The sequence below is a fragment of the Mauremys mutica genome, chromosome 16 (genome assembly GCF_020497125.1).
Source record: "Mauremys mutica isolate MM-2020 ecotype Southern chromosome 16, ASM2049712v1, whole genome shotgun sequence".
Lineage (NCBI taxonomy): Eukaryota > Metazoa > Chordata > Testudines > Geoemydidae > Mauremys > Mauremys mutica.
Genome location: NC_059087.1, coordinates 6,759,423 through 6,782,642, shown reverse-complemented (window position 1 = coordinate 6,782,642; position 23,220 = coordinate 6,759,423). Strand labels below are relative to the sequence as shown.

The following is a 23,220-nucleotide window of genomic DNA, read 5'->3' as shown; positions in this document are numbered from 1 at the left end:
AGAAACGTTCTTTTGTTTGGAGAATTGGTATAAGCTATACCACCAAATTAACTACAGTAACTCCTCACTGAACGGTGTAGTTATGTTCCTGAAAAATGCAACTTTAAGTGAAATGATGTTAAGCGAATCCAATTTCCCCATAAGAATTAATGTAAATGGGGGGGGTTAGGTTCCAAGGAAATTTGTTTCACCAGACAAAAGACTTAAACAATTTAATACTGTACACAGCAATGATGATTGTGAAGCTTGGTTGTGGTGGTGAAGTCAGAGGGTGGGATATTTCCCAGGGAATGCCTTGCTGCTAAATGATGGACTAGCACTTGTCTGAGCCCTCAACGGTTAACACGTTGTTAATGTAGCCTCACACTCTACAAGGCAGCACAAATGGAGGGAGGGGAGACAGCATGGCAGACAGAGACACACACCCTGTGTGTGTGAGAGCCATGCGCATTGCCCCTTTAAGTTTGCTGACCCCACTCTAAGTACATTGCCTTTTTAAGTAGATCAGCAAGTTGAGACAGCAGCTGCTATCAGCAAGCTCCCTCCATCCTGAGCCCTGTTGTGTCCCCCCCCCCTGCTCTATGAAGATGGGATGACTAGGGGGCAGGAGTAGGGGGGAGGGGTGTTAGGATATAGATATTCAGGCCTGTCTGCAAAGACCTATACTATATTAGCCTCCCTCCTCCCCCACCCCACACAGCAAGCAGGAGGCTCCCAGGAGCTGCTCCAAGGCAGGAGCAGCATATGGCAGCGTGGGGAGGGACAGCTGAACTGCTTGGCAATTGATAGCCTGCTGGGTGGCTGCCCCACAGGAAACTTAGGGAGCGGGGAGTTGATAGGGGGGCTACCATCCACCCTGGTTCCAAGCCCCCACCAGCTAGCTCCAATGGGCTGCTCTTTCTGTAAGCAATGGACAAAGCAGGCAGCTGTCAAACAACTAAGGGAGCATTGTGCAACTTTAAACAAGCATGTTCTCTAATTGATTAGCAACGTAACAATGAAACAACGTTAAGCGGGATGACTTTAAGAGAGGAGTTACTGTATTGCCGGTATAAACTGTGTCTGCAAAAGAACAGTTATACCAGCAAACCCATTTCAATGAAGACAAGGTCTTGTTAACATTAAAAAAAAAAATCACACCCCAAGTGCCAGTCATGCTGCTATGCCTTATTTTATTACTGGTATAAGTCTCTAGCCTTTATAGAGTTAAAGTTTTGCACTAGAGTATGAGTTGATAAAGCTGGGTATGCATTGCATTTCAGTAAATGTTGGAGACAGAACTAAAAGTCTTGTAGTGTGTTACCTCCAGCATTGCTGATAATGTGGAAAAAGCTGTTTTAACAGTGGCCTTGTGATCCATAAATAATAAATCTGTCTGCAATTGGCAAGTTCCAGCCATAGACTCAGAGAAATGTAGGGCTGGAAAGGACATCAAGAGGTCATCTAGTCCATCCCCCCTGCACTGAGGTAGGACCAAGTAAACCTAGATCATCCCTGACAGGTGTTTGGCTAACCTGTTCTTAAAAAGCTCCAATGATCGGGATTCCACAACCTCCCTTGTAAGCCTACTCCAGGGCTTAACTATCCTTATAGTTAGAAAATGTTTCCCAATACCTAACCTAAATTTCCATTGCTGGAGGTTAACTTCATTGGACATGGAGAACAATTGAGCACCATCCTCTTTAAACCAGTTCTTAGACTTATCAAGTCTCCCCTCAGTCTTCTTTTCTGAAGACTAAACATGTCATTTTTTTAACCTTTCCTCATAGGGCAGGTATCTGGAGGAGGTGAGTGGTTCCAGCTGAGAGCGTTGCCTAGATTCCCAAATGTCCCATCTTAACTTGCTTAGAGGAGGGCCCCCCTTGTGCCAAATAACTTACATGTGACTATAAGCCTCAGTTGCATATGACCCCTCATTTTCTGTCCCTGTCAGCCAGGTCTCCCTCTGCTAGGGTCTTCAGTTGTGGGGGCCTAAAGTTAGGCACCTAAACAGAGGTGGCTGAGTTAGCAAACAGCACAATTCCTGTTGGATTAAGGGCCTAACATTAGCCTCCATGTTTGAAAACACCAGGACAGCATGTTTTACAATCCTGCTGTATTCTAGAGTGAATTTCCTGACAAGTGGGAATTGTTTTCATGGCACAGTTTCCCTCTGCAATAGCAGAAGCTTTGGCACAATCCATGGTGAATGTTTAGCCATTGACCAACAACTTTCAAACCTCCCCTACCCCAGGTAGACAAGATGACCCAGATATAACCAATGGGGAAATGCCTTTGAGAGTGTACAAATCTGTCAAGATACCGTGTTAGCTGTACTAAGTTAGTTATTTGTATGGCAGTAGTGCAGAGAGGCCCTGATCACTGCTCCATTGTGCCAGGCATTGTACACATACAGCACCTGCCCCAGTGTTTAAATCCACATCAGAGACTCTCTTTTCACTGGAATTTAAAATATGTATAATATGTAAACATTTCTATTAAAGTTATGTTTTGCAAATTGTTTTTTGAGCATTGGCCTGCTAAACCCAGGGTTGAGAGTTCAATCGTTGAGGGGGCCATTTGGAAATTGGTCCTGCTTTGAGCAGGGAGTTAGACTAGATGATCTCCTGAGGTCCCTTCCAACACTAATAATCTATGATTCTAAATAGACCTGAGTATCCATTTGAATGTAAATCCACTGTACATTTTAGAAGCTTCACTGCCACCTCTTGACATTCCAAAACATATTTTCCTTGAATGACAAGTAAATCTCAGACAGCCTTTTTACATTACAAATAAATAGGTTCTAGAACACATGTTGTTTGGGGCCCCAGCAACCCAAATGGAAATTTTCTTACCCAATCACTTCCTTTCTAGTAGAATAATCCCACACAATCCATAATAGATGGGCTTTTTCCCTGTGCGATTTGGAGGTACAGGGATGTGGCCAGGGCTCTGGGAACATCACACATCACTCCCAGTCACTAGAAAAGTTCTTCTATTTATCTATTTCTTTTTGATTTTTAAATAAGGGCCCCTGCACAGTCTCTGAGAAATAGCAAGAATGCAAGACAAAAGGTGACGAGAATAACCATTTATTAAAGGAGATACAGTACACTCAATTCTTCAAATTAATACTGATTTCCCTGCTTTTGTTCCTATTACTATAATACATTCGTTACCCCAAATTTAAAATGATTACAGATTTACTTTATATCATGTGCCAGATACTTGGTTGATAATCTTGAGAAAAATACATCAAAGGCTTATATACAGTTATATAAAAGAGTAAACCCTATACTGTATATTGTACAGGTAGCAGGGAAGATGCAGTATAGTTTCAGTCCTTTTTACATATGCTAGAAGACATTCAAAAGAAGATAGATTTAAACCATCTGAATAAATTATTTAGGGGCCGATGGGTCCACCCTGGCTCATGTTGAGTGTTTTCTTACTATATGAGCAGCCCCTCTAAAACTAATTTAACTGTCCATGTAATAAGGTACATCTCAACATTAGAACAAGTGACATAAGCTAGACCACATTGTGTTCTGATGGTTTAGATTTCTTCATTCCTTGTTATGTTTTTGCTTATAAGAAAATCCACAGTTATTAATGTTGAATTTTCCATGTTACATTCATCTGAAAATAAAATAAAAACCAGGGAAACTGTATCATGAAATAGTTAGCATAAATGCGTAGTTTCCTATAGACTTTACTGAAAACCTGCTAGAGGATACAAGTGTGCTGAAAGATTTTTTTCACAGGAAACACATTAATAAAAATCTCCCAATACTGAGGTGGTTTTATATTTTTAAGTCAACAAATGAAGTAGTCATGTTGTACTGTTTATCCCATAAACAGGTCCTGTGATGACTTGTAATATAATTTAAAAACGTGAATGAGAAGACATGTTTTTTCCAAAATATAATTTTTAATATATATATATGTATATATACACACACTCTATAGGAGCTGAAATAATGCAAAAAAATGGATGTCACATAAATGGCAGTAAGTGTGCACAGCATACAGGTTTTTAAAAATTCCCCATAGTAGCTTATGTTTTCTTACCTGCTTCATGATTTTATAAATTTCATACTGTAGTCCAATGGAAAGAAAGGCACTACGTATATATGTAGTGCACAGAGCTCATGTTTTTTGATCAAGAGCACAGTAAAACAGTTAACAAGTAGATGAAAATGATGAAATATTTCTCAACTCATTCCAGTGTCAAAAGCTTAAAAAAAATCTAAATATACAAATGCAGCCTTAAAATGTCTTAGTGCAAATATGAAAATTAACAGCATAATTTTAAGGTATTTAAATAAGCTATAACATAACTATAATACTTTGTTCCTATAAATTTTTCCTATAGATAAATTTAATGGCATAGGGGACATTTCTTGTTAGAAATTGTTCATACCCAGAAGTTGGGAATAAATGACAAAAAGTAATTATTAAATAATTTATTTATACTTCACTTTAGTTTATTAAGGGGGAGAATAAGATCTTTATGAATGGAAGTTCAAAATATCTATAGGTTTGAAACCGAGGATGCGTGTGTCAAGAATCACTGTCCCTTTTCCTGATGTCTGTACACACAAATGCTGGTGGGGTAAACTGTCCAATTAGTGCATACAAATAAAGTTTGTTTTCCTGGCCTTGTATTGCATTAGTAGGTCTCGTCGTCATTGCAATTGGTTGTCCAGTGCCCAAACACCTCACAGATATCACAATAGGGGCGCTCTTCTTTTCTGCTGCCATGATAAGTCGAATGGGGAGGGTCATCTGATGCCTGTGCCTGAGTTGGACAGTCTTCAGTTTCATGGAGATCAAAGCAGTCGCAAATATCACAGAAGAGGCGAGGTTTTTTCTTTGACTGATTTTCATCCTCGCTGCAAGAGCAAAATTGGTATAGGTTAGGCTGGATATTCTCTTAAAGGAGAACAAACCCAAAAGACATTATTATAAACTTCCACCAAAAAACCCACTTTTTAAAAAATAAAAGTTTATAACATCCAATACTGTTAAAACCAAGGCATATATCGGTGGATCACAAGCAGTGAAGAGAATCGTTGGAGGGGATGGGGGGAAAGGCAGCAAAGCTTCTGGATTTTCCCCATAGCTCTGCAGTTGCTCAGATTCCTCACATGGTGATAATACCCACTCTAGCCATTAAACAAATTATTCATTACATTTTTTAAATCTACACAAATACACATCCACTATTTCAAAGGCATTTGTATGAACTGGTAAAAATAGTTTCTTTTTTCCTTGATACAGGGGATACACCACCACCATTATTTAAAAAAAACGCTGAGCTCTGGACTGTTTCCTACACATTTGCACTCAGATACCAGCTTCTAGGAGTAGAGAGTGTTTTCCTAATTTGTAGAGGGCCAGGGTCACTGTTGGGAATTGATAACTAGGACATGCAGAGGAGCTGCAGAAAAACAGCTTGTGCTACCAGCTAGAAGTTAGAGATGGACCAGAAAAAGTCTGGATCCAGCCACCCCACAGATTTGGGCAAGTCATGTTTGCACTTCATGGCTCAGGTCTCTCTCTCTGTCGGCAGTCAGGCTGACCTGCTGCAGCTGCACAGGCTGACAGAAGTGATTTATAGTGGAATCAGCACAACATAAACCAAACACCTTTTCCTTTAATATTAATACCTGTCATAATTGTTTATCTCCTCATTGCCATTGAGAGCTGCTTCAGACATCATTTCCACCTTCAACTTTAATTCTTCATTTTTCCTTTGAAGATCCACTATTACTGAATTCAGGAAGTCAATCTGGGAGATTTAGAACAAAGAGTAACATATTTAGAACAAAAAACATTCTGAAGCTTTAGGATTACACTTCTACAGAAAACATCAGCAAAAACTAGACTGCATTGCCAATATGCAGCACAGAAAGGAGCTGTTAGCTTTTACCATTAAAACAGTCACGCTACGAAAAATACATTAAGGGATGGAGGGCTTTCAAACCAAGAAAATATTTCAAGCATCTCTGAGTCGTGTGAATTCTGACCAGCAACTAACAATGGTTCACCCAACAGCTGGCCAGTCTGAAACACGATGGTGGGTCTCAGCTTAGTTTCCAGTGGATAAGTGACCACATCGCAGAACTATTACCACATCAGGAGTTCTTGCTGCAGCTTCAGCAGTGTCCCAAAGGGCTTGTCCCTAGATCAGTCCGCTCCAGAAGGTGTCTTAAATGTATTGGTAGGGACAGGGGAGCAGCTCAAGGGAAGCCTGCACTACATAGGCCTGTGCTGTATCTGTTCAGTGGCTAAAACAGAACATCAGTTTCCCGTGTTGTCCCTCAGAATCTGAGGAGAAGACTGAGGCAAGGAACAAATTCACCATTGACAATCCAGGAAAAAAATGTAAACTGGATCAGAACATGGCACTCCGCTCTACATTTGATAATCTCACTGTGGATTGAAGCAAGGATGTCTTTGACCATAAACATAATGGAAACATGAATGGTATTTGTTTCTCCATTCTCACCCACCAAACCACCCAACATGTCCCTATTCACCCCTTCATTAAATGGAACTGTACATTATCTCCTAATTATGTAGCAGCGTGAGAGACTAATGCTGTATCTATTAGCGTTCATCTGTGCCCAGACCAATAAACTGAGGACAGGGGGACAGCTACTCAGACAATGTTACAATCATTCCCTTAATGTATTTTTATGAAGAAATTTAAAGATTTTGATAAGAATTATGCAGCTTGGCTGCATATAGTGTATCAAAATCTCATCTTTTTCTCTGAACTTGACTTATCAGTGAGGTACCATGGGTATAACAGGTGAATGGGCCCTAAAGGGACAATGGAATAATACAGGGCATGCATTATCTCTGAACTTGGGCCTCCCAAAGGCAGTCTGAACCTCCAGACTAGATTGCAGACATTTACAGCATTCTGATAAAAGACCATATGAGTTTTCCCATAGCTGAATAGAAAGCAGCTAAGTGAGCTAAGCAACACACAGCAAATTAATGCAGCGAATAAAAAAAGCATAGAAAGCAGAAACAAACCATATGCTGATTGGAGGAAAATGTTGCCAGCAACGGATGAAAGCAAGGGACACGAGAAAAAAACAGAAAAAGAAACCAGAAGTTAGAATGTTAATGACACTGCTTCTAATCTATACACACACTATGTTACTAGGAAACAGATTGGTATTCCCCATTCCAGGACTTTAACTTGTAACCAAATAAACATAGAATCATAGAAGATTAGGGTTGGAAGAGACCTCAGGAGATCATCTAGTCCAACCCCATGCTCAAAGCAGGACCAACACCAACTAAATCATCCCAGCCAGGGCTTTGTCAATCTGGGCCGTAAAAACCTTTAAGGATGGAGATTCCACCATCTCCCTAGGTAACTAATTCCAGTGCTTCACCACGCTCCTAATGAAATAGTTTTCCCTAATATCCAACCTAGATCTCCCCCACTGCAACTTGAGACCACTGCTCCTTGTTCTGTCATCTGCCACCACTGAGAACAGCCGAGCTCCATCTTCTTTGGAACCCCCCTTCAGGTAGTTGAAGGCTGCTATCAAATCCCCCCTCACTCTTCTCTTCTGCAGACTAAACAAGCCCAGTTCCCTCAGCCTCTCCTTGTAAGTCATGTGCCCCAGCCCCCTGATCATTTTTGTTGCCCTCCACTGGACTCTCTCCAATTTGTTCACATTCTTTCTGTATTGGGGGGGCCAAAACTGGATGCAGTACTCCAGATGTGGCCTCACCAGTGCTGAATAGAAGAATAATCACTTCCCTCAATCTGCTGGCAAGGCTCCTCCTAATGCAGCCCAATATGCCATTAGCCTTCTTGGCAACAAGGGCACACTGCTGACTCATATCCAGCTTCTTGTCCACTAGGGTGACCAGACAGCAAATGTGAAAATTGGGATGGGGTGGGGGGGGTAATAGGAGCTATGACAGACCCAGACCAGTGGGGTACAGGAGTCTGGTAGAGGGCAAATATACTGGTCACTGGATGAGCAGTTTTCTGTTCCCTGAGTGACCAGAGCAGGGGCAGCACTAGAGTAATCAGGAACCTGCTAGAACCAGTTAAGGCAGACAGGCTGATTAGAACACCTGCAGCCAATCAAGGCAGGCTAATCAAGGCACCTGGGTTTAAAAAGGAGCTCACTCCAGTCAGACCAGAGGAGAGGAAGTGCGTGTGAGGAGCTGGGAGCAAGAGGCGCAAGGAGCTGAGAGTAAGAGGGTGTGCTGCTGGAGGACTAAGGAGTACAAGTGTTATCAGACACCAGGAGGAAGGTCCTGTGGTGAGGATAAAGGTGTTTGGAGGAGGCCATGGGGAAGTAGCCCAGGGAGTTGTAGCTGTCATGCAGCTGTTACAGGAGGCACTATAGACAGCTGCAATCCACAGGGCCCTGGGCTGGAACCCGGAGTAGAAGGCAGGCCTGAGTTCCCCCCAAATCTCCCAACTCCTGATCAGACACAGGAGGAGTTGACCCAGACTGTGGGGAAGATCACTGAGCTGAGCAAAATCTGCCAATAAGCGCAGGACCCACCAGAGTAGAGGAGGAACTTTGTCACAGAGCCTATATAAGAAAAAGATCCCAAAATTGGGACTGTCCCTATAAAATCAGGACATCTAGTCACCCTATTGTCCACTGTAATCCCCAGGTCCTTTCCTGCAGAACTGCTGCTTAGCCAGTCGTTCCCCAGCCTGTACCGGCGCATGGATTCTTCCGTCCTAAGTGCAGGACTCTGCACTTGTCCTTGTTGAACCTCATCAGATTTCTTTTGGTCCAGTCTTCCAATTTGTCTAGGTCACTCTGTACCCTCCAGCATATCTCCCTCGCTCCCCAGCTTAATATCCTCAAACTTGCTGAGGGTGCAATCCATCCCATCATACAGATCATTAAATAAAGATGTTGAACAAAACCAGCCCCAGGACCGACCCCTGGGGCACTCCTCTTGATATTGGCTGCCAACTAGACATTGAGCCATTGATCACTACCCATTGAGCCCGACAATCTAGCCAGCTTTGTATCCACCTTATAATCCATTCATCGAATCCATACTTTAACTTGCTGGCAAGAATACTGTGGGAGACCATATCAAAAGCTTTGCTAAAGTCAAGATATATCACGTCCACTGCTTTCCCCATATCCACAGAGCCAGTTATCTCATCATAGAAGGCAATCAGGTTGGTCAGGCATGACTTGCCCTTGGTGAATCCATGTTGACTGTTCCTGATCACCTTCCTCTCCTCCAAGTGCTTCCAAAACTGAGTTGAAGATGTAGTTCCCCGGGTTCTCCTTCTTCCCTTTTTAAAAGACAGGCACTATATTTGCCTTTTTCAATTGTCTGGGACCTCTCCTGATCGCCATGAGTTTTCAAAGATAATGGCCAATGGCTCTGAAATCACATCAGCCAATTCCCTCAGCACCCTTGGATGCATTAGATCTGGTTCCATGGACTTGTGCATGTTACACATTACATTCTACTCATCTTTAAACAAGGTGAAACTGTTTCATGGTTATGCACGCTATTTTTTGTTTCCTGCAGCATCTATCCTCATGGATGGTAAACTGGATAGCATGTTAAGTAGCATAAATAACTTTACAGGTTCTTGAGCTAAAGTAATAATAATCATATCATTTGTGTAAGTTTTTCATAAGCCTTTTACCAAGAATATTCCATTATACCTGAGCAGTTCCCCCGGCCCCCCAAGTTTGAGTGAAATTCTGCAGTTAGGTTAATGAAGCAAAGACCAATGTTTTCAACTGCATGAGCCTGAAGATAGGTACCTGCTTTTCTGAGGTAGCACGCATCACAATTCTCATTGGATTAAAGGCTTAGCTTTAGCACCTAGGATTGAAAATTCTGGCCTTAGCTTTTAACTGACTCTTTTAATCTGACATGCCATTAATGTGGCCCATCAGAAACAGCTTCCTTGATCAACTGGGTGTACTCAATAAGCAACAACCCTTCTGACAGCTTCTCCCACCCAGCCATGTCCCTTCCCACAAGTTCTTCTCAGCTGGCTGGTCAGTTGCTGTGGCCTGTGACCAGCCAGCTGGTCCGGACTCTCTCTGGGGCCTCCTACTTACCATAAAGTATCCTGTTCTTCTGCCTCTACCCTCTTGCCCTGGTTCCTTCCTGGCTACACATCCCCAAGGCCACTTCCACAGCTGCCACACACCTCTAGGGTGACCAGATGTCCTGATTTTATAGGGACAGTCCCAATTTTGGGGTCTTTTTCTTATATAGGCTTCTATTACACCCTACCCCCATCCCGATTTTTCAAACTTGCTGTCTGGTAGCCCTACACACCTCCATCATCCTCTTCCCCCTCTGCCATTCATATTCTCCTTCATCTACTCTGTGAATCAGGAATGAAGGGGTTACAAATCAATCCATTACAACACTATTTAGATAGGATCTAGTAAGATATCTTTGGGAAGACATTTTACTCAAGCCCAGGCTGGTAAAGGTATGTTACTACTATAGAGTGCGGATATTTCAGATCCAATACCTGGCTCTCCTTTGCTTTTTCTTCTTGGAGTGGATTAGTAGCAGTGTCACCTTTTAAAGAAAAAAGCAAGATGTAAAAATCCTGCAACCTTATTATGAAACATACAACAACAAACCATGTAAGTTCTCTACCCTCTGGAATAACCTCATGTCCATATATTTCTAAACCAGTCAGTAGAAGCCATCAGTAAAGTGACTTACGTTGATATATCTGACATTTAGCACTGGTATGTTATACAGAAATACTTTCAATATCATAAATTACATGTTCTAGTGATATACAAGCAATAACTAACCCTTACAAATTCCCTATGAGGCAAATATTCTCTCCATTTTACAGATGGAGAAACCAAGGCAGAAACTGTAAGTGACTTGGAAAAAGGTAGAGGGAGTCCACACAAAATCTGGGATTAGAACTCACAAGGTCCTGGCTCCCAGTCCTGTGCTAAAACCAGGTCTGATTTCTTTTCCTGGTGTGAGAGAACAGGTTTCCAGGAGTCATAATAGACTTCATTAAGAAATGCTCTTTTGCACAGGAAAGATATACCATTTATAGGATAGGAATTTTAAATGGATTCACAGAGATATTTCAGGCCAAATTCATCACTGATGTAAGTGGGAGCAACTAGTAACACCAATAACATTATCAGATTTTAATTTAGTCCCATTTCCTTCATTCAAAGTCTTACACTTGACTATTGAACAATGGTAGAGCCATCTCAGTAGATGAAGTTCAACATACTAAGATCTCTGCTAATGGTCTGGTTTCCAGTACGCAATATTGATTAGTTTAACAGCAAGGTATGACAATGCTCAAGTCGCCCCAAGTGGGAGCTCTGATACAGTAAACGGACAGTCTGCGTGTTACCTGAGGAGCTAGTGATTGAAGAAGGCTGTCTCTTGTTCTCTTTGAGTTTCTGCTCCAGGTTCTTCACCTTTTGCTCAAGTTTCAACTTATCGGACTCCAGTGACTGAACTACTGACTGCAAGGTTTTTGCAGAAGCATTTTCTCCACGGAGCACTGTGATCTGCAATAATTAATTGGGAATGCTTAGGCAGTTTGGAGTAAAACCAAAAGCAATGAGGGAATGTTATTATAGTAGAATAAATGCTAGATTACCACCAAAAAGATAAGCCAGTAAACATATGACAAAACACAAAAAACAATATTTGTAGCCTACTTTGATTTGAAAAAAAGTAAAGACAGAAATAGCAACAAGCTCTTCAAAAGTGAGTGCTCAAAGCATGATTTTATATCCCTATTTAGACACCTACGTAAACAAGTGGCCTAATTTTCAGAAGTGCTGAGAGCACCCACAACTCCTATTAAGCCAGTGGATGCTGAGCTCCTCTGAATATCAGCCACCTATTTGGACACCGAAGGAATGATTTAGAAGGTCAACTTTAGGGAGCAGTTTTGGAAAAATCTGTATGTTCCAGAAGTCATTAATAAAATGTTTTAAAAAAGCCAATGACACCTTACAGTTTGAGTACTATGGTTCTAAAAAGATACCTCATTTCTGAGTTTTTCCAGTTCTTCATCTTTCTCTGTGATCAAGGCACTAGTAACACTGATGGATTTCTGTAAAGAAGCTCTCTCTTCATCTATTTCTTTTTTTAATACGGATTCTCTAAAAGAAAGTCAAAGAGTTCCAGAAATCATCTGAAGAGTTGTTCAGTTAACATTGCTTAAATCAACCAAGAAAATTAGGTTTCATAGTTAATTTAAAATATTAGACTATCATTAGAAAATTTTCTTAAAAGCATGTTTCGGTTCTATATTTCACTGAGATTTTATATTTGCAAAATCATTTTGGATTTTACTACTGTGGAAACAAAGCAAAAAGTTTACCTACGTAGATACATGCCAGAATCTGCATATCATCGCATCCATTTGAATTTAAAGAAAAAAGTTAATAGATTGGGGAGATATAGAATCAAAAAAACGTGTTGCACAGAATGATCCACAAAAACCTAACTTCAGAGTTGTGTTACTTCTTGGAATAACTATTAACAAGCAACAAAAAGTACATGCAAAGCTCATTATATAATTGTCATGCAAAGCATGGATGATGGTGGAAATATCAGCTGGTCCTCACTTATTTCAGTAATGTCATGTTCTCCGTAGAGATATATTTTGAGAACTATTGGGCCTTAACAATAGCTACTGTCTTAGCAGAAGTCCATTTAGAATTTGTTCTTTTACTACACAGAAGTAGACTTTTTAAACCCCAACATGGCAAACTGCACAGTTAATAAATGAATAGGCTGTCTAAAAAGCACTCCATTCCTATTTGTTTTCATGTGTTGAGTAAATGACATAAAAAGTAGTCCAATGGGTTAGCAGGTGGTGCAAAATGATACCATCTGGGCACCATATTTAACATCAACCCCACAGTGGTGAGGCCTCAGAGCATAACCAATTGAGCATGTGGATTGAGCATTGAGGAAATAGTTTATCGTCTCAATAGCAAGGGAAAAGAGTGCCAATAACAACAGACCAGAAAAGGAATAACATCCCAAAATGTTGAGGGATATGATAAAGTCTTGTATCATAACATTCATAAGTGTCCCAATGAGTTCATGTACCCACATAATGAGAACTTGTGCTCTGAGGGCTACTGCTGCAAAAATACCTTTTAGTTTTGAAAGTAACAGAGTTGCATGACAAACCATGATTTTCAAAATTGAGTGCTCAGAGTTAGACTCTTACACCCAACATTTAAGCACCTAGAAAAGTGGCCTGATTTTCAAAAGCATGGATGCTCCATCAGCTTCCACTGATCCCCTTCAACAGGAACTGATAGGAGCACCACGCTTTTGAAAGTCAGACCACTTTTCTAGCTGTCTAAATATGGAATTAGGAGCCTAACATTAGGCACCTCCATTTTGAAAATCATGGCCATCTTTTCCAAGTTCTTAACTGTCTTTTTTATATATATACACACTTCTGAGAAAACTGACCACTTAATTTAGCTGGAGGAGTACTTAAGTTTTAATCATGAAGGAGCAGATTCTTCAAGATTGAATGTCATAATGATTGTCAGCCAAGTAATCAAATGAAACTAAAATATATTAAGACTATCCAAGTGATCAATATTACAGTATATCCTTACAGAACAATGCACACTAGATAACTGATAGGCCCAAGTTGGGAGATTTTTAATATCTACAGTTAGTGAGACCCGTGATATCCAGCCCATGACATACAATACTGTCAGTGACTCAGGATTAATAGAAAACTCAAGCAACAATGACAGTACAAGTAATTCTTCCATTGTTAAGATTATGCTTATACTCATGAATGGAAGCAGTAAGTGGAGAATCTGGGGTTTATGGAGAGTGATGTACACACCTCACAACATCCAGGTTCCTGTTTTTACAATGAAAGTAAATATCATGGAAACACAAAATTGAAGTGTTGAGTAAAGAATCTCTCCTACTAATACAAACCTAGGCTTTCATTAACAAAAAGCATTTAATGAGTCTCCGGTCAAGTGCTTTCACTGGCACTGATTCAGCAAAGCTCTTAAGCCTGTGCTTAACTTTAAGCATTGGAGCAATGTCATGGGTTTTCAATGGGATTACTCACTGCTCTAAATTAAACACATGCTTAAATGCTTTGCTGAACTGGGGATGCTGTGCAGAGTGGTGAGACCGGATAGACAAAGCAAGGTCTTTAGAGAAACCCCCACTTTTTTTTGGGAGTAGCTGGAGGGGGCTGATGACACATTGCACGGAACTTCCCCCGCAACCATAGAGCCCAGACCACACAGTACACTTGGAAGAAGGGAAAATATGTTGTGGAGTTACTGCTCCCAAACCCTTCACGTACAGGGACCCAGTACCATGGGGTTTGTCTTCCCTCAGAAGGCAGTGGTGGAAGGGAAGATGGGAGCCCTCGGGGACTTGAATCAAAATATTGTCCAACATTTCAACTTTGTCAAATCTTTATCTCCAAGTGTCACACAAATGTTTTGTATAAAAATCAGTAAAGGACTAGATGGCTGACCATTTTTTAATATTGGTAAAAGGGGGAGATACAATGTGGGCACTGGGGAGGTCTGATAATTAAAGGAGGGCAAATTACACTGTACTTAGAGGGGGAGAGATTGCATGCATTTATAACTACTATATGTGTGTGTGTATAACTCTATATATTATACAAACACAAAGGAGAAAGAAGAGGGGAGCAGAATGAAGGAGAGAGAACAAGAGGAGGAGAGAAAGATCCCTTTCATGTACCATTGCCTTATCATTTAGAAGGCAGTGTCTTTAGGAAGAAAATCTTGACGTGCCATGGACCCACTCAGGTATTCTAAAAAGTGCAAAAAGGAAAACCTACAAGTACTGTAGGTGTGTTTCTTTAAGCAGTGTTTTCACTTAGCCTGAATCACATTCACCTATCAGCATCACCAGATAATCCACTCATCTGATATTCTAATCTTCAATATCATCTGCAGTATGAGGTAGTATTAGGGTGAGTTAAACTTGAAGGATGCATGTTGAGTTGGAATTAGCTTTATATAATGACTTACAAGAGAAAGCAGCTGGAAAATACTCATGATCATCTCGTAATAAGATGGGTGCTGTTATTCAAAATTCATCCCTTCATCCCACAAATGCCTATTTACTAACAAGTCTCCAATAGTTTAGGTAGCACACAGATGTTGGATTGTATTAGTTTTACACAACAATTCCAAGTGCTGTAAAGAAAACACCTGTATAAGAAGTTAAATTACACTCTGTGCAGAGTATATAAAAGTCATGTGAGATATGGATTCCTTTTCACATCAAAGTACCCAGATTCTTCCCTTACTACAAAAATAAGAAATTCCAATAATGAAGCAAGTACCTTAAAGTGTTACTGGGCAAGCTTTAAAAATGCAAGATAACAAGAACCACATGTTAGAAACATGAGAGAGAAATGCAAAATACAGTAAAGAAGAACTAAATTTGCACTGACTTTTTTTGTTGTAAAAAATAGAAATATATATACTGCTGAGTATTTTACAAAACAAAAGCAAGACACTGAGGGACAAAGGCAGCCAAAAATATGTACAACAACTTTACTAAAAAAAATAAATTATTTATTGTAACGTGGATAGACTTTCTTGAGTCTTACCATTAAAGACACACAGATATAGCAAAGGAAGCAAGGGTAGGAAAGGGAAGAGAGAGGAGTGAAATGAGTATTGATAAATAGCGCAAGCTCAAAGACAGTAAGACAGTTCGCAATCCACAATGAATCTAATGAGCTGAAGTAACAGAGAATCCTCTCTTAGTTTCAGATTCATAAATATCAACCATTTGTCATTCCTGACTGGAATATTTCATAGTCCATTGATACTAAAAGGGATTCCTGTGGGTGAAGGAAGGTGGGGAATCTGCTGCTAGCTGGACGTTTGGCCAAATTAAAATAAAAGATGTCTCAGCTTCTGCATCCTGAAAGTGTAAGGAAGGCGGGGGGGACATCGTGTGTGTGTGTGTGTGTGTGTGTGTGTGTGTGTGTGTGTGTGTGTGTGTGTGTGTGTGTGTGTGTGTGTGTGTGTGTGTGTGTGTGTGTAAATATGGATGAGGAAAGAGACATTTATTTAATTAGGCATGGTTAGCCTAACTCCTATATTTTTTTAAACATAAAATTAATGTCACGTTTCAGCAAATTTTAGCATCAGTGTCTGTTAGCCTGTCTGAATCAGGCTGACTTGTTCTAGTGCAGGGGTTCTCAAACTGGGGGTCATGAGGTTATTACATGGGGGATCACAAGCTGTCAGCCTCCACCCCAAACCCTGCTTTGCCTCCAGCATTTATAATATTGTTAAATATATTAAAAAGTGTTTTTAATTTATATGGGGAGGGGGGTTGCACTCAGAGGCTTGCTATGTGAAAGGGGTCACCAGTACAAAAATTTGAGAACCACTGTTCTAGTGCTTATTTTGGCCTTCATATCACAGCCTATTTCATAAAACAGAATAATCATGTTTGTCAAATATGCCATTAAAACACTGGTGTTGAATATAGACTTTTAGGACAAGTGACTGAAGGTATATAAGGATGGACAAATCTGGCAATCATTGTGCAAGTGTCAGTGTTTATCTCTGGCAGCTGCCATACAGAGAGTATCCACAAATGTAAAAATGCATCATTAAATGTCTATCTGAGGGAATGATTTATTTTTTACTGTAATGGACGTAATGATATTGTCCTTGCTTGTGAAGCTTTGCAAAAAAAGTCTAAATGTAACTGTAGCTTTAAATAGTTTTACATTTTATGGTTCCTGGTTGAGGTCAAGCTCAAAGAAGCCAACACACCCTACACATCTTCCATTTCTTCTATATCAGACATTCTGGAGCAGATCCCCAGCTGGGGTAAATTGTCACAGTTTGATTGACTCCTGCTGAGCTATGACAATTTACACCAGCTGAGGGTCTGCCCCCTCCTCTATATTTTCAGGTTCTCTCTTCTCATTCCCAGCCCTTTATTAAAAAACATACTTAAACTAGAGTATGTATCTAGATTGGGGGTTCTCAAACTTCATCGCACCGCGACCCCCTTCTGACAACAAAAATTACTACATGACCCCAGGAGCGGGGACCGAAGCCTGAGTCTGCCTGATTCCCACTGCCCCAGGAGGGGGAGTCAGAGCCAAAGCCCGAGCCCCGCTGCCCTGGGCAGGGAAGGGGTCAAACCGAAGCCCAAGGGCTTCAGTCCCAACCAGGGGGCCTGTAACCTGAGCCCCGCCGCCCAGCGCTGAATCCATCAGGCTTCAGCCCTGAGTCCCACCAAGTCCAAGTCAGCCCTGGCAACCCCATTAAAATGGGGTTGCGACCCACTTTGGGGTCCCGACCAACAGTTTGAGAACTGCTGATCTAGATGCTGGGTGATCCTAGTAACAGGATGTGTTAAGGTCTCAGTGTTCTACGATACTCTATGATCTTGCATCTGTGCATTATTATAATGATCAGCTTTTACTTGTGTAATATACCGTGTACATACTGTTCTTTGGAAAAGTGCAAAATGTAATAGAGCATGGCACATCCAAAGGAAATCAAGTTGTTAGGGAACAAAAATGGGGTCAACGCATTAAACGGATAACTAAGAACCTTTGCATGAATATTAAGATGACATCTGATACCTGCCACTAAAATTACCCCCCCAAAAATGTAATTTTACTGTTTTATTTGATAGAGTTCAGCTTAATGATCCCTTTATTAGCCAGAGGAATCAGTTTTGTGAAGAGCAGGATCCTTCCCCAAGCATCATACAATTTCTCCAAGACAAATCTACAGTTTTTCCTACATACAGCTCACATGATGGTACCTGTTCAACTGAGCTTTCCAGTTTTCCTTTACAAACACTACATTAAGTGGGACCAGAGTAAAGTTTGTACTTTGGGAGCATTCACTGGAGGAGTCCCAGCAACCCAGAACAATCTCATAATATGTAAAAACAGTGATGAAAGAAGTGTGGGTTGCCTTATGTGCATTTGTCAGATGTGTAAGTGATCTAATATTTCAGCAAAGACTAAAAATATCACTAAACTATTTGGTTACTGAAATTAGGAGAATTTAGCATCAGTAAAAAGGTAGGAGACAGTTAACTGAATAACAGAAGCTGGTAAATACTAGATTAAGTTCTGCTGAATGTGTCCTAATATTAAGCCAATTACATTTTCACCCAACTTTTAGTGTGGAAAATAGTAAAAATATTGTTTGCAAGTATTTTTAGTATTCCATATGCAAAATTATTTCAATGCCAAATTGTGCAACAGTCCCAGTACATTTCACTACTGGAGAATAGGAAGAAAGAACCATATTTTTCTGTACTACTAGCTTTGTATTACATTTTGTTATGGTTTCCATAGAACTGTATACTTGAACACACACACACACACACACCTGGGAAAGCTTACCTCTTTTTCATCTCTAACAACTGGTTATTAAGTACAGATCTCTCCTCTTCCAGCTAAAACACAAACATCAAAAGCGAGCATTTAGTGAATACACCAAGAATCAAATGGTTTCTTCAATTTAACATATCCTAGTTTCCCCACATTTGCAGAGGCTACTGAAGCATGGAACATTTTTGGCAAAGTAATTAGTTTTCTCCAGAGTCAACATAAATGTAATCACAGATTGTTCAATGAACAGGGATGTTAGCTAGCACTTGTAGGTATAATCAGGACTCATTGCACAGAAAACTGCCTCTACAGATTCCAGTGGCCTGGGTCAATGAGTACAAATAGGCTAAACTAGTTTGCAAGAGTTCAGGCACCTTGATACCAATACATCATCTACTCCACCAATGATGGCTGATATAAACTGGCAACCCATCATCCAAACATAGTATCAGGAAAAACTCAACATAAACAAGGTGTGAAAGCAATGATCAACAGAGAAGGTACAAGGATTAAATGAGACCTTATTAGAAAGATAGCAAGTAGGTCATTTTCAGGCTGATGAAATTCTTCTTCATTTCAGTGAGCCCTTGTTTTATACCAAATAATCATTATTCAATGTGCAGCGCAGGCCAGATGTGGAATACCATCAAATTAAATTACTCCTGGGAATGCCAGTGGCACATAAGGGTGTCCAAAGAGATTGTGCACATTGGACTTCCAGAGCAAAGTAAATTATAGTGGGAGTGAAGGTCTGTCATCCCCAGGTTTGAGGATAAGTTCAGGTCACAAGGATGTGAATTTTCATTGCCCATCCTCTAGTACTGCAAGGCTCCCTGCTTTAGGACTGGTTGTTCTCTTATTGCTGGGGTACAACGTTACATGACTTTGTTCATGTACTCATTTGAACGGCAGTAGAACCAAGACAGAGAACTAAGGCTACTGAATTATCTAAAGGCTTAGAAGATAACAAAATCTCCTTCTACAGGAGACTGATCATATGGCCAGCAGCTGTGCAAGACCCTGTTACATGCTTTCAATAGCAGGGAGCTTTGGATTATATGCCATCATATTCCTGCGAGCATGTTGGAAGTTAAAAATAGCAATTTCACTGACAGAACAAAGCACACCCCTGCTTCTGAGGATTTGTTGTCTGTCGCCTAAACACAAGCAGGCTATATTGCCTCCTTGAATTCTGTGCTTCTGTAGAAGCTAGTGGAGAAGTGGTGAAATTCTGAAGGGAGAAGGGTTTAATTTAAAAGTCCTGAAAGAAATGGTGTCCTTAAAAAGATACATATTTAACCAGGGCTCACATAAGTAGGGCACCACGTTCATAGGTATAACATGGAATCCACCTCCTCCCATTGTCCTCCTATGTCCAGAAGCTCAGCTCTCTCTAAGTCCACCATTCACCCAGCTAGTCATTTTTCTCCGAGGTATTTTTAAAAATCCCTTGCCCTCTTCTGTATTCTTCCCTCATCCTCAGATAAGACACACTCATGGATCACACCCCTTTGGCTGCCTCTTCTTGGAGTAATCAACCTGCTTTCCTTCATCAGTAGGCATTGTTTGCAGCCCCCAACAGGCCACCTGTGCAGCATTAACCTGGCACCAACAAGCAACACAGTCCAGCATCCAGTTGCTTGGGTTCCTTCTGGAATGGTCTAATTTTTCAGTGCTTAACTCCTTTTGCGCTCTACTCTCTTCAGACTTTGAAAATCCCTGCATACCATCTTGCCCCCAGCCATGGTCATAATGCCCCCAAAATGTGCACCCTTTCCCCAAGTCACACTGTCACCTTGCTGTCAGCTCAGCTGCCTTTTGAACAGTTCCATGGATGCAGAAGTTTCCCTTGCTCCTGTCTAGCTTTGCAAATTCCACAGCATTTACGACAGGATGGAAACAGAAAAGAAAACATCAGTGAAGTTGTGGGTTTCAAATCAAGAAGGGAACTTAAGCCTCCCTCTTCGTTACCTGCCAGGGGGTGGTGAGCCAATGCAGTCTGCTGTATGGACCAAGTCACAAGGAGCAGCTTGTTGGTAGAAAGGGAGACGGAAAGATTATTGTGAAGAATATTAGGGTATGTTTTAGGTTGATATTATTTTAGGTACCAAGTGTGTGAAAGGTAAAATATGTGGGAGGAAGTGAGATAGGGGTTTGAATCTCAGGGACTCTGCGAGGGCCCACTGTGTTGCCAGCATCACTCTGGAATCTTCGTTTGAAAGTCAGCAGTTGGCGGAGGACTGTTGGGAGAGAGAGTGTGGAGACTGGTCAGTGGGAGGTGGGGTTGTCTGGGCTTGCTGAAATTGCTAAGAAGGGTCCCTCCTGGAACTTTTCCATCAGGGCTGACAGATCCAGAATGCCAAGACGACAGTGGTGAGACCACACAGGAAGCACACTGGAGTCCATGGCTTACAAACAGGAAGTATGAAATAAGACATTCTGGAGCTTGAAAAGGACAGTGGGCACATCCAGCTGTTCAATACGGAGTTCAAGCATAGATTTTAATTGTAAATAATACATTACAACTTTGTTAATTCAGTCTGGAGTGGAGCTGTGGTGACTGGGGATTTCTGCAGTGGTCTTTGAGGAGCATCTACCATCCCTGTCAGGGACTTCCTGCTCCCGGGGACAATGTTCTTGTAACAGGGAAGCAGAGGGAGGGGTGCCCTGAGGTAAAATTTCCAAATGAGAAGCTTGGTGGTGGCAGCAGGTGTCTGAGGCCAGGGTCATGACAGGTGCCCTTTCTTCCTCCTACTCAGAGATAATTCTCTTTCCAATAATCTGCTCCACTGCACATTTTTAAAGAAGTCGGTCTCAAGCAGACACCACCTACCTTACTGAGCAGGGTTAGAGAGGGGTGGATAAGTTGAGCTAACAGATCTTTCCACAATTTCTCCACTGAAGTTAAAACTCATGTGTTGGTCTGAAGCTTGAGAACACCAACATAAAAAATATTGCAAGCCAGAAAAGCTCCCCAAGCTCAGTATTTATCTGACTGGGAATCCTTTAGCTAATTACAAATAGCTAATTATTTATGGATCGATATAGATGAAACCCCCTCAGTGTCTGCAGCATAAGCCACTTTAACCTTTAGATGTCAGGATAAATCATTCATGACACTGTATTCATTAATTTTGCAAAATGTGTCATGTGTCCACAGATTCACTAACCCAGTTGACTAACACTCTTGCTAGAATTTATATGGTTACCATAGTGACTGCTCAAAATACTTGCAACATATGCTTGATACGTCTTACTGTATTTTAAAAAGGCACAAAAATCAAAGAGCAAAAAATTGCTACATTTTAGTTCTTTCCTTATTTTTCTAATAATAGCCACTGTACAAAGAGGCAGACTGGGTCTATGGCCAACTCTACGTGAAACCTGTTTCTCCTGGTTAAGCTGGAATTTTACTTTGTACTCTAAAGTGTCCCCAATGTAGCAACGCTCTATATTAAAATTCCTTCTCCATGGATTCACCTTACAATGTCACTCACTCTGAGGGCTTTCCTACACCTTCTGCTTGGGCCCCATATGGACTGAAAGGATAGGAGGTCTTATCCTGACATGCTCGTTCAGTTAAAAACATTCTCACTCCAAGCTGAGCAGCATCCAGCCCCTTACAAAGGGGCTCTGGAGCAGTTTCACTATTACCTCCATAGAGAGAGAAATGCAGAGACCTGCACTATGAAATCCTGAAAGGAGACCTACATGCTAGCATCACTGTCCCAGTAATGGTACATTTACCCAAGTGATAGTAAAAGGGAGAAGGTGATGGGATTCGGTGGGATTGTGTTAGCACAGGGCAGAGTTTCGTGAGCTAGAATCCTCACAGAAGGCAAGCTGACTTCACAGCCATTTCATTATGAGAATCAGATGTGTCTAAGTCTGTTCTCCTCATAGCTCTGAGAGGTGCTCAGGAGTGGTGTGCAAAGGACTATTTTTAAGGGAAGGATATTGGTCCTTTTAGCTCACTGAAGGCTTGCTATTAGTTTATGAACCTCTAGACTTCATTCTAAACAGCCAAACTCCATCCAAAGCAAGAAACAGATAAAAGTTTTGCTAAGCACAGGTCTTGCACATTATACAACCTTGAGCTAACCAAAACTGAGCTGAGAGGAGCTGCATTGAACAGTTATGTGGCACTACAATCTGCATTTTCAATTCACATTTGCTCCTTTGTACCACAGCAGGATTACCCCTGAGGTCATTTCCCTAGTATTCTAATAGACACTGTGAATTACATGGTTTGCAGCAATGTGGACTGACTAGCAGATGGAGCAAACCCAGCAGCCAGCATTTCAGTATTTCAAGGGCTCAGATTATTACTAAGATTCCTTCCTCACCAAGGAGGATTTCATGTGATATGAATGGCTACAGTAAGCATTTAAGCTGTTTCCCCTCCAAGCCCTTGGAGGACTCCTTGATACTAGACTCTTGGGGCAAATCCTGCCCTCCACTCATGGGAAGAGAGCCGTGGATGCAATGGAACTGGTACATTTACACTGTGCAGGATGGTAGGATTAGGCGAGCCTGGCAGGAGGTCCATTCCTCTGTGCAACAACAAAGAACAGCTCCACAAGGGCTTCTGGCTGTCAAAGCGCATGTCTGTTTGTGGGGGAACTGGGAGTCGGGCAGGCTGGGGAGAGGCAAGGCTGGCAGATCCATAGCTAGGTGATCCAGACAGCTATTATCCCCTGGGAAGATAGTCCAGGAGCTGCATGGGCTACTCCAGCGTTCTCCCTCGGACCTCCCAAAGCCTGGTTACTTGGAGCATGCACTGAAGGCCAGGTTTGATTCAATGGATAGCC

The 23,220-nt window shown here is 41.3% G+C and overlaps 1 protein-coding gene across 3 annotated transcripts in view; it reads right to left on the bottom strand.

Moving 5' to 3' along the window:
* Window positions 1-3,058: 3,058 nt before the first annotated feature.
* The window catches only part of CLIP1 (CAP-Gly domain containing linker protein 1), a 117,435-nt gene continuing 97,273 nt past the window's right edge, over window positions 3,059-23,220 (bottom strand). For 2 of the 3 annotated variants that reach the window (XM_044990098.1, XM_044990097.1), the window contains 6 exons: window positions 18,422-18,474; window positions 12,023-12,140; window positions 11,378-11,537; window positions 10,511-10,560; window positions 5,655-5,776; window positions 3,059-4,877 (listed from right to left, as the gene is read on the bottom strand). In XM_044990098.1, coding sequence (XP_044846033.1) covers window positions 4,655-4,877; window positions 5,655-5,776; window positions 10,511-10,560; window positions 11,378-11,537; window positions 12,023-12,140; window positions 18,422-18,474 — 726 coding nt within the window. In that variant the 3' untranslated portion in view covers window positions 3,059-4,654. Of the gene's footprint in view, window positions 4,878-5,654; window positions 5,777-7,032; window positions 7,039-10,510; window positions 10,561-11,377; window positions 11,538-12,022; window positions 12,141-18,421; window positions 18,475-23,220 lie in introns of all 3 variants that reach the window. The other variant, XM_044990096.1, reaches the window with a different exon arrangement.